A 12,587-nucleotide genomic window follows, 5' to 3' on the forward strand; every position below is an offset into this window, starting at 1 on the left:
TGGTTAAAAATAAATAAATAAATAAATAAATAAATAAATAAATAAAGATAAAAATTGACAGGTAGATGCCAAGTCCAAGGTCACCTTGGCTGCTACTCCCTTTCAAGCCAAAAGGGCCATCAAGGATGTGTCTCAGGAGACTGGCACACCTTCAGCCGCTGGCTTGGATCAGGAAGGTTTTCCATCAACCTCTATTTCAGCAGCCACTGTACCTTTTCCACCATTTTTAAAAGATGTTATGTTTGCAGACTGGGGTGTGCCAGGGGCCACTAAACCTGCCATATCCTTCCCAAAAAATTGTATGCCTTACCTCCTGATATAATGGCTCTTTTGACAGTTGCTGTGGTGGATGGACCTGTGGCCCAGCTGGTCACTGGGGCTCTGGTGAACAAGGAGGGAGATGACCTTCTTAAGACACCAGAGGAAAAGAAAGCGGATCATCTGCTACGTAAGGCTCATGAGGCATCTGCAACTGTCATAAGGGCAGCTGCCACTAATTCTATTTTCGCTAGAGCCTCCATTTTGTGGACTAAGGAACTTGTTAAGATGGTACCACAAAAGAATTTAAAACTCCGCCAGGGTTTGAATATGTTAGCCAGATCGTCTGCCCTTATGGCGGACTCTGGTTTGGACTGCATGCAGCACACCTCTCGTGCCATGGCAGCAGGCGTGGCAATCCGCAGAGGTTTGTGGTTGAAAAATTGGAGGGCAGATGCCAAGTCCAAGGTCACCTTGGTGTCTACTCCCTTTCTGGGGGGGAAGTTATTTGGTGAATCCTTGGATCCTATTTTAGTGGACACAAAGGACAAAAAGAAAACCATGCCGGTTGGGCGTGGTAATTCAAGGAGGAATTTCAGGGGAAATAACACCTTCCAGAATTCCTTTCGTTCCTTCAGAACTTTCAATAGACCTGCCAATACAGGGTTTAGAGACAGCTACCGAGGAAGAGATGATCGTGGATCTTCCTTCAGGGCTAACTGGTGTCACCCCTGGAATAACAGGCAGAGGATCGGGAAGAGCACGTGCTGGAGGTTATGTCAACGCACAAAACCATAAGCAATGACACGATATCAGTGGGGGGCAGGCTTCTGGAATTCGCAGAAGCCTGGGTGCACAGCACCACGGATCAATGGGTGTTGAGAACAGTAAAGCACAGCTATGTTATAGACCTTGTGGCAACTCCTCCTGATTTTCTTAACACCTGTCCCCAAGGTGAGGTCCAAGAGACTGTTGATGGACCAAAGCATCCAACATTTATTAGACATCCATGCGATAGAACTGGTTCCGTTGACAGAATTATGTGTAGGTGTCTTTTCTCTTCTCTTTTTGGTGCCAAAAAAGACAACTCCTGGCACACGATTCTGTTTTTGAAAAGATTGAATCAGTTTGTGCAAAAACGCACATTTCGAATTGAGTCTTTAAGGACAATAAAGGCAGCCGTACACCCGGGCAATTACTTGTCCTCGATAGACCTTTCAGAGGCGTACTTACATGTACCGATTCATCCTGCCTCTCGCCAATACCTGAGGTTTGTTTACAATCAGAGACAATTCCAGTACAGGGCTCTACCCTTCGGGTTGTCCTCAGCTCCTCGCGTATTCACCAAACTCATGGTGGTGGTGATAGCTTACATGCGCTTGAGGGGGATCCATGTTTACCCGTATCTGGACGGCTTGCTCGTGAGATCTCTGTCCTACCATCAAGCCTCCAAGGACATAGCTCAGGACGTCCAGATACTAGAGGATCACGGGTTTGTCATCAACCGTACCAAGAGCCACCTAAACCCATCTTGTGTACTCCAGCATCTGGGAGTTGTTTTCGACACGAGATGGGGCACAGTTTCTCTCCCAATGGACTGACAACAGAAGATTGCCTCACACATCAGGCCATGGCTGTCCAGGAAATGGGGTTCCCTCATGTCTCTGGCTTAACTCATGGGCTCAATGATCGCCTGCCTAGAATACACCCTGGGCCAGGTGGCATTCAAGACCACCTCAATGGTTCTTGCTTCCTTATCAGGAAGCCATTATGGTAAAGAAGCAGATAAAACTTCGCTTACCACGGAAGGTCAGGAATTCTCTCCTTTGGTGGCTGTCGCCGGCGATAGGAAAGTAAATACTTCTGGAAACTCCCCAGAGGATCGTGGTGACGACAGACACCAGCCTCTCTGGTTGGGGGGCCCACTGCCTGGCACATCATGTGCAGGGGTTGTGGGTTCAGAAGGATTTGGAGAACAATATCAACTGGCTAGAGTTGAAGGCAATTCGATTAACTCTTCTGCAGTTCCGTGATCTGTTGATAGAGAGACATGTTCTGATAAGGACAGACAACGTGACCGCAAAAGCTCACGTAAATCACCAGGGTGGCACAAGATCAAGGCCCCTCATGCAGGAATCCGACTTACTATCCGCATGGGCGGAAATTTACCTACACTCCATGACGGCGGAACAACTGAGCGGCACAGAGAATCTACAAACGGATTGGCTGAGCCGCCAACGGTGGATCCAGCAGAGTGGGCCCTGCATCCGGAAGTCTTCAAGGAAATTGTCCACAGGTGGGGTCGTCCACAGCTGGACCTCTTCGCGTCACAGGAAAACGCCAAACTACCAAGGTTTTTCGCAAGATATCTAACTCCTCACGCAGAAGAAGTGGATGCTCTCACGTCTCCCTGGCTGCGGGGATTACTTTATGCCTTTCCCCTGACTCCAATCCTGAGCTCCTTCCTAAGAAAGTTCCTATTAGAAGAAGCAGAAGTCGTTTTGATAACTCCTTATTGGCCACAAAGACCCTGGTTTTCTGACCTCCTGAGTCTCTCAGTCCAACCGCTGTGGCCTCTTCCCCTAAGGAGAGATCTACTATCACAAGGACCTCTATGTCATCCGGATCTGGTCTGGCTACACCTTCACGCATGAAGGTTGAGCGCATTACCCTAGATTCCAAGGGATATTCCCACCAGGTGCAAGACACTATCATAGCGTCAAGAAGGCCGTCCACTTTGCGCATTTATCAGGTTACCTGATCAGCCTTTTGTTCACCCTACTTATTTTGAAATACCAGACTTAAATCCTTAGGGGCCTGGGGTGTGCGGAGGCCCTGGACTTTGAGGTGGGGGGGCCCATTTTAAAATCTCGTCTCTCAGCCCACTCCAACCTCGCTACGCCCCTGAAGTTAGAGGAGAGGAAAGTGTACCAGGTGCTCTTGGGGGCATAAACAAAAAGGGTGGCTCATAATAGGTTTGAATGAGTGTAGCAAGATGGCCCTTTTTTAATACAAAAAGGAGTAAAGAGGCCTTCTGAGTGACCTGAGTTGTGCACCTGTCCTAGTTCAGAACCAAATGGCAGTGCTGCCAAGTGTGGGGTGGAAATGTGCACTACCTGCTCCCAGCTGCTTGGGCCTCTACCATTCAACATGACACGACATGAACACTGATGTAGAACTCTGCAGGGCTGTATGTGGATTTGTCTGTGGCTCTCTGATGCCATTGGTTTGGTTTGTCTCCACCTGTCTCTCTACTGTCTTCACACATTTTCAGGCAAGAGTCTGGAAAAAACATGTCCGTGCACACAGAGTTTTACAAAACCCTCAGAAGCATCCAATTGCAACATTCATTGTTCGTTCTATGATTGGTGCATGAACTTGTTTTAAAATGTCGTGTGAATAAAGGTTAGACCATCTCAAAATATCCATCACATTGTGGCCCTATTCACACGTTCCGTTGAACACATTTACTATCATTATGTACACTGTACACATATATAGATCTAGATGCACATAAAGATATGTATCCACTATGTTTAATGCTGGTACAGTAGTACACTTCCTATTAGCGCCCTGTATTTGAGGTGGACTGTATCCAGGCTCACTTTTAAAACGAATGCAGTATATCTGCATTAATACATGTCATTCCCATAGAAACATCTACTGCCTACAGCCACCTGTACACACATACAACATCTGTATGGCTTCTGATATTATGGCCTGTGATACAAAGAGGTTGCAACGAATGAAGGCAATAGCAAGCTGTTAAATAAACAGGCCCCACTGGGCACCCCCTGTGCTCATGATCCAAAGCCCTCAATGCTGCACGTCAGCTATTTCTTACTTCTCTGTGTGTGTGTGTGTGTGTGTGTGTGTGTGTGTGTGTGTGTGTGTCTCCACCAGTGTAAAGCTGCATCTTTTACAGACTCTAAACGAAATGTTTAGCGTTCAAGGTGGCTTCAAAAAACCAGCCCTGAAAATCCGAAGCAAAACAAAGCCCCATCCCTTTTAATGGTTATTTCCTTTAATACTGCTGCTTCTTGGAGATATGTGGCATTGCTTTCACTTGCAACAATGTGCTCTTGATAAATGGCACTCTCAGCTTCACAGATGTATTATACATCAGGAGGTTAGCACTGAATAATTGTATTTCCAAAAGTCTTTAGGAAGTCTGAATGCTTTATGAATGGCAGTTAATTTTTATTTCATTTCATTTAACTAACATATTTTTATACCACCCAAAACTACATCTCTGGGTGGCTTACAACAAAATAAAATAAATGACAGCAGAAAAAGTTGAAACATCACAACAATTTAAAATTTTAAAACCATGTTTTAAAACAATGCTAAGACTATTAAAATAGTATTTAATTAAAAGTCTGGGTGAACAGATTCATCTTTAGAGATTTGTTTAGAAATTGTCAGAGATGGAGAGGCTCTTATTTCAGCAGGGAGCGCATTCCAAAACTTCGGGGCAGCAGCAGAGAAGGCCGGTCCCCGAGTATCCACCAGACAAGCCAGTGGCAACTGCAGACGGACCTCTTGATGATCTCAATGGGCAGTGGGGTTCATGATGAAGACGATGTTCTCTTAAATACCCAGGGCCCAAGCTGTTTAGGAATGGTCACAAATGTCTACATTGTTTTTGTAAAAAATGAAAAAAGTGCTATAAAATATATCATGTCTGTGATCCTTGTAAAATGTCTCAGAATTATGGCCATGTGGACACTATATAACCCTTGCCAGTGCATATAAAGTCAAGTTTAACAAAATCCAAAATGAAGGAGATTGCAAACAGTAGGGATTATAAAGGACTTACAAAATACATAACAATAAGGAAATAGTGTCTGTCTATAAACCATATGTTACAGTGCTTGTCTGTAAATTGTTAAAAACATATCCAGCACTTTCTTGCAAAATTAGACAACCAATGGAGCAATGTAAATTTCAATGACATTTATTTGAACCACTCACTGATATGATCACATTCCAGAGGCAAGTTTTAGCATGTATTGAAAGCAAATAGCATTTAGAAGTGCAGTTGGCTTTGGTTCCTGCTCACATCTTGTTCCTAGGTAAGTGAATGATGTTGTGCTCAACAGAAACACTACTTTCACAGTCCAATTCTAAACTTGATCTTAGAAGTAAGTACATATGAAGCTGCTTCATACTGAATCAGACCAGGCTGAGGATGGAATCAATCCCCAGCTCTAATTGAGACATGGGGATTTGGGAATATTCTGCCTGCAAAGCATAGTGCCCTGTTCAAGCAAGAAAAAGAGCAAATCTTCTAATTAACAGGCCCTGTCCTTATTATTCATGCCAAACCTTAGGCTAAGGTTACTCAGACATGCACCTCTGCCCTAAGCAGAAATGTATATCTTCCCAATTTGCTTTAAATGCCATTTTGTTTTGAGATCATGAAATAAAGAGAAGAGTTGCTTAATGGCATATGTATTTGTATGAGAAAACCAAAACATTCCACTGTAATATGCAGAGAGCAACAGCTCTGATTTACTTACAGCATAAAAGCTTTGCCACTGCAGCTGCATTTGATTAAGCGAACGTTTGTGGCACCTAATGTTGCAAGGGCTTCCTAAAGCACTTCTGTGTGTCATCTAATGGGATGGATGCAGTGTGCATCGTTGCTTTAAAAGAGAGCAGTCTTTCCCCCTCAAGCCTGTTGAAACCTTTGTTTACTGTAACAGAATTATTTTGACTTTTCTTGTGTTAGCTTTCCCACTTCCCACAACCCAGAGATCTTTTCTGGCTTCTGGTGCTTTGAATTTCACAGGTGCAAAGTTCTTCATCATTGTTTGTGTACCATACTGGGGTCAAGGTCATATCAGCATTTCAACAGTGTGCTGTTTGATCAGCTGCCCTGATGGAGGGAATTTGAATAGTCGGTACAAAGAGGTAGAAAGATGATGACGCTGCCTGCTACTATGTTATCTCCTGAACAGAGCTCATGTGCCCAGTAGGGCTTTGGTACCTTAAAAACCAAATAATATCTTCCTGAATGGCAATGACTACATGGTGAGGAAAATTACCCAGAGTTGTCAGATGGGCTCATAGCTCAGTGAACTCAATCAGGGGCATAGCCGCTATTGAAGAAGGGGAGGCAAATGTCCCTGGGCCCCTGAGGGATGGAAGCCAGCCAGCTGGGTGACAGCTTGCTCTTTGCTCTCCCCCTCATGCCTCTCTGAAGAAGGTGGGGGACGGTCCCATCTTCACTTTGTGTCTCAGGGCCGACTCCAACCTTGCTACATCCCTGGGTAAAGCATGTGCTTTGCATGCAGAAGGTCCCAGCTTCAATCCTTGGCATCTCCAGGTAGGGTTGGGCAGGGGCACGGTTAGGCATGTATTTGAGGGCCCAGGTCCATGTGCCCACTCTCGTAAATGGCCCCATGATTTTTCTCAAGGGAAAATAGGATGCCTTTTATATTTCTGGAATGGCTTGGCCTAGAGTCCTGAAATTTGGCACATATGTAGGACAGGTTATCAGGGCATTGTGTGTTGATTTTGAAACAGATCAGTCAGTCCATTGATTTTTAATGATGATTTGGATTTTTAAAAAACCAACACCCTTTAAAACTGTTTTATCAGAAAACTTCTGGAAATGAAGCCCCCTCCCCGCTGACCAATACCGCCCCCGCCCCATCATTTCACCTCTGTGTGGAGGAATCTACCCATTGACTTCATTAAAAAGGGTAAACATCACCTCCCTTATCAGTTCCTCTTATATTTCTGCAATGATATGGCCTAGAGTTCTGAAATTGGGCTCATATATCGGGCAGGTTAGCAGGACTCTGTGTATTGATTTTGAAGTGGATTGGTCAAACTGATTATTTTTTGAATTTTAAAAAAAATTCCAAAAAGTCCTAGAAGTGGCTTGTTTCATGGCAGATAATTATAAAAAGTCGTGGAACTGAAGCCCCCTCTTGGACCATCATTCCACCCCATGTGAAGGAACCTACCCTTTTCATTTTTAAAAAAACACACCACCACAATGTGCCCCCCCTTGCCCAATGCTTTATATTCCCAGAATGGCTGGGTTTAGAGTTCTGAAACTGGGCACACATCTAGTCCAAGATGTGCATTTTTATTTCAAGAAATCTGGTCAATCCTGTGCTTTTTAATGAACTTTTTCCTACTGCAGTAAAGCTGCCAGAAAGAGTTATCTCTATCCACACCGTACTTCAGTATTACAAACTGTGCCATGTCTGTCCTGTGGGCTGACTCCACACCACCCACACCTGGGCTTTTTTTTTTAATGGAGAAATTCATAAGCATGCTGTTCTGCATATACCAAAATTGTGCAAACACAGTTATGCAACACTTCACCCATTATTTCCAGTGGGCATAGTGTCACATAACTGTGTGCAATTATGGAAAAATGTTCTTTTGGACCTCTGCCATTTTTTTAAATGCCCGCAGCAGCACAAACTGTGCAGAAAGCACCCATAGGACACTGCAGGGTATGCAGGCCAATAATAACTTGTTTGTTAGAAAGCATGCTTACCCTACTTGCCAATAAATTGAGCATGGAGTCTACTTCTTATATACCAAAAGAAGCACTCAGAGGAGGTGGCCTAAATTCCTGCCCCTCACTCACCTTACCTTATGCTCTGCAGCTTCTAAGCAGTTTTTCTCCAACCCACCCCAATAACAAAAATGAGCCAGTCAGGAGGGAAATGATTAAAGCAGCTAAGCACAGCAAGTTAAAGCAGAGGCAGGGATGAGTTTCACTCCCCTCTCTTGTAGTGTTCTCTCGGTTTCCTAATCTGTGTGCAGAATGAGTTTTGTTCTGGGCGGCAACATCAAGGCAATGTGTGCACATGTGCAATCAGAGTGGAGCCCTCCTGATTCAACCTGAGCGGGATCTAAAATTAACTGAGCAGACATCAAAAAACATTCAAGTGCACACACATGCATATGCCTTAAAGGGAACACTGCTCTCTTGTACAGTTCTTTTTCTTCAAAGAGTAAATAGCAAATACTACAAAACATAGTCTTAATCATTGAAAAATTAGAAGTATATGGACTGTCAATAGAATTTTTACTCCCCCTGGGCTATGATAATGCCAGAGTGATCCTTAAGCAGCGTATTATCGATATGGGACACCAGATAGATTTAAGTTGTGCATCAAGCTACAGGTGGTTTGGGGCAGTTAAGCCCTTGCAAAAACCAGCCAACTATCTGTATAATCTGACATATCCAACCCACAGAAGAGCCCTGACACTAGCCCGGATGGATGTGTGACCCTCTGTGGTATTAGAGGGTAGATTTAGGAGGGTTCCTTTTTTGAAGAGATTGTGTCCTTGTGGGAATGGCGATGTCAAAACAGTAGGTCATGTGCTTTTGTATTGCTCATTTTATAATCTGTGTCTTAGACTTATTGCCCCTCTTGTTTTTAGATATCCAAATAATTCTGATGAGTTTTATATAAACTTATTTCTTTCTGATACATATACCGATGTCTCGCATCTGGTGGCCAAATTCTGTACAGCTGTGATTAAGACCTGCATACGGTGTGTTGGAGATGGTTAATACAGGCTCTTAATTCATGTTGTTTTGTTATCATTTGATAACATTTTATTTTGTTCTCTTATTCCATTTTATATTTTATGTAATAGTTCTTAATTGTATATTTTATGTGTTTGTTACACACACACACACACACACACACACACACACACACACACACTGGTACCAATGTTCACTTTTGGGGACTATTGTATCTGGATTTGATCTGTGTGCTGATCTTTGATCATAATAAACTGAATTGAATTTAATACTACAAAACATATAGCAAGCTACACCGTGTATATATACCCCGCTCACTTTATAGGCAAACAAGCAAGCGTATGCTTAACAAACATGTCGTTGCCCAAAACATCTAGATTCCTTACTTCCCATCCCAACACCGGAGGTGTAGATATGGATCAGGTAGCCATGTTAGCAGCCAATTCTGTTGACTTGTTTGCCAAGGCATAGGCGAAGACCCTCGCATTAAAGCAAGTCTGCATCTTCTAGAGTGGATGATCTAAAGATCTTACATCCTGACAGAGATATATCTCACAGAGAACCAGAGCCCCATAGAGCTTCCAGCCTATTACATTGCCCATAAACAACAGGGTTCTCCAACAGCCCAGCCCTAGTAGTGTTGACTGCTAAGAGCTCTTGCACTGGTGAAAGCTAACAGCCCTCCCATTCGTAGCTGGTGGTCTGTTCCGGATATTGCTCTTAACAATATACTGTTGGTTAGTAGTTGTGTTCTGTCATCATAAAGGGGGGGGGGTAGTAGTGGTGGTCCTTTTGATAGAAATAGGAAATGGCTTAATGTTTATGACATGTACACACATGTTCTGTCTTGCCCCCTCTGTGGCCGCCTTTGCTCGCATGCCTCATGAAAGAGCTTCTTATCACGGAGCATTACCACTATCTCTCCAGTGTGCTGTGGTAACATCCTGGGTCTCTGACTGCACACATGCAACAGTAATTGAGGGTTCTTTTCCATGGGACTTAAAGCATGTGCCTTGTGAAGAGCTGGCATTGCTGGACTGCTTGAATTTGTCTGTAAATAGAGATAGCTTTAGTTGACGCATGCAACTATTGTCGAAGTACCTCTCTGACGCTTCTTGGTGGCACAAAATAGTGGCAAGCAACAGAAATGCAGGTAAGAGTTTCCAGGGATTGTATTAACTTCAATAGTTGCTGGGAATTGTTAAGCAAAAGGCAAGCTCCTTCATATTCAGGAAATCAAACCATGGAAAATTTTGTTTCTGTTCGGCTTCATTCATCAATATTTTTAAAATTTTCAGATTCAAACACCAATTTTTAAAAGTGGATTGATAACCAGTTCAGATAATCTGAACCAGTTGAAATATATTTTGTGCAGATTTTCTTTTGCTTGCTATGAAATTCTATATATTCAAATGTGACTTTTCATGGAATTTTATTGTATTTAGCTTTTGTAAACCGTCTTGAAATGTATTATGAAAGGCAGTATAAAAATTGAACAATTTTTTAAAAAATAAATAAAAGTATGAACTGTGCAGCATGAAAAAGTGTTGTAGGGATCCTAGCACCTGATTTTTTTATCAACTTCTTGGCTGCCACAACAGACACCATATGGGGCTATTAGTGACTGTGGCATACTATGCAAATATGTCATTTGATCATGCTATTAATCTGCATTGAGAGACAAGTCAGTGGTCCTCATACTTAAGAAATAAAAGCTGTGGCTCAGGACAAGATGGGAGTGGAGATGAAATGTTTTTAACAGATGAATTTAATTAGGAAATACAAAGAGCAATAAACGTGCAAGGGTGTTCTTATATATCCTGCTTGCATCCCAGATGAGTAAGATTTGTGCTGTAACATGACACTATTTTAGAGGTCAGTAACAGGAGTTAGGAAACTGATACCCACAGCATCGACTCTGACCTCTACACAGTCATCAGCACCAGTGGAGTTGCCTCCCCACCCTGCACAACACAAGTTACTAATGAGAGCATCAGAGCTGAATATGGTCATACACAACAAATATGGACACAAGTCCCAGAATGCAGATAACAGTTCCCACTGCAGCCTGCCTTAGAAGATATCTCTGTGTAAATAAATCACATATTTTTATCATCAAGCTGTCAGCAGGAGCTAGTTATTTATTTTTAAATGTGTTTTACAGATAGCCTGCCCAAGTGAGATAAATATCTTGTTTCATGAGATCCTCTGGGGGACTAAGGTGAGGAGATATTATTTATAATCTCATAGCACAGTGGCATGCTTCAGTCTGTAGTAAGCAATTCTGGGAAATCTCATACCAACATTCTTGCAGTGCTGGGTCATTTCCCTGGCAAACCTTCTCCCAGAAAACTTCTGAGAACAGACAACACAGAGACATTTGGGCCCTTCCAGACGGTGGTTTATTCTCTCACAGATTCCATACTGTACAGTCCACTGTTGCATTAAGCAAGATGCTTAAAGACTGCTGCATTCTTCTCAGAAGCATGCAGGTGCTGGTTGTGGAGGCAGGGCATATCCATGCCTACTATGCACAGGATCATTTCTGTCCCAATGCTGCTCCCATCATTCCCAGCTTTGTTTATTCATCATATTTATATACCACCTGATAGACATCTCTCGGTGGTACAGCATAAAATGACGCTGTGCTTAGCAGGCACAGAGGTGCTGTTAATGGAACTGCTCCCAGGGCATTGGCAAGAACCACTGGCAACGTTTTGGGTTTGTGTGGGGGAATTAGTGAGCTTGAATGGAGCAGCCCACCTTCAGAATAAATTTTTTCAAAGCTTCAGTCGCAGAAAGAACAGAACAGAGAGGTTAAAGTTCAAAAATAGAAGAAGGTTTATTTGAGGGTTTTTAGAGGTACAGGAAGTGAACATAATGGTTAATAGGCAACAATATTTAACTAATAAAACTAGCAAGATTAAGAAATTACAAGGACTATGTTATGGTTCACAAGGAGGCTTGAGGTTCTTTACAAATTAAGTTCACTCAAGGCTGGCAAGGGAAACAGGCTTTGGATTTTAGAAGAAGAGGAGAAGGAGTGAGAGGTTTGAGAGCAGGAGCTGGCTTCTACCTCGATCTGTCCAGTGACATGCTGTAAAGCCCTATAGCTCAGTCATGTAACTCGGTCTCACCTCACCCATGAGAGTGATCATGGGGGGGGGGGCTGGGAACTGGGTAGGATGGGCATGCACAAGCCACATTCTGTCCCCAGCATTTTATTGAGGGTGGGCTTCTCTCCTCTGAGGTAGGCAAGAAGGCAGAAATGGGAGCCAGGGATCAGGCAAAGGTCAGAAAGCCAGAAATGCCAGAGAGCCAGAATCTTGCAGCCAAGAGTGCTGCACAGACTGGGTCAGGGGAAAGGGCCAGTCTGCAGGTGACAAGCAAGACACAAGCAAGAGTCAAAGCAAGGCAAGATGGAGGTGCCAATGCCAAAATGTAGTGAAAAGCAGCTAGTGGATTTGAGAAAGAAACACCTGGTGAATCTCAGGTAGAGACACACCAATTGATTATGTCTTGGTGACTTATAGAAAAATCTTGCCCGAAGGCATTATGCTGATCACACCCTGAAAAGCTAGACAAAGGGGACAAAGGACAGGATTTTCAATTTGCTGGATGTGCTTCCTTTCAGTACAAAGGCTGAAAAAGAACTAAAAGGTTTTGCCGTGTAGGGCAAAACGCAATAGGCGCATTAGGGTTTATCTCGTGTCTTTTTAGAGTACCTGGGAGTGACTAAAATGTAAACAAGATAGCTTCCCATGTCCTGAACCAACCAACCAACCAACCATTAATTTATTTT

At 43.3% G+C, this 12,587-nt stretch overlaps 1 protein-coding gene across 4 annotated transcripts in view; it reads left to right on the forward strand.

Annotated features, from left to right (window-relative positions):
• LOC128340839 (uncharacterized) overlaps positions 1 to 12,587 on the forward strand; it is a 28,291-nt gene that overhangs the window by 1,948 nt on the left and 13,756 nt on the right. For all 4 annotated transcript variants that reach the window (XM_053286605.1, XM_053286603.1, XM_053286602.1 and 1 more), the window contains exon 2: positions 10,950 to 11,006. In XM_053286605.1, the coding sequence (XP_053142580.1) occupies positions 10,950 to 10,966 (17 nt within the window). In that variant the 3' untranslated portion in view covers positions 10,967 to 11,006. The remainder of the gene's footprint in view (positions 1 to 10,949; positions 11,007 to 12,587) is intronic.

This window comes from Hemicordylus capensis, chromosome 1 (assembly GCF_027244095.1).
Source record: "Hemicordylus capensis ecotype Gifberg chromosome 1, rHemCap1.1.pri, whole genome shotgun sequence".
NCBI classification, from domain to species: domain Eukaryota; kingdom Metazoa; phylum Chordata; class Lepidosauria; order Squamata; family Cordylidae; genus Hemicordylus; species Hemicordylus capensis.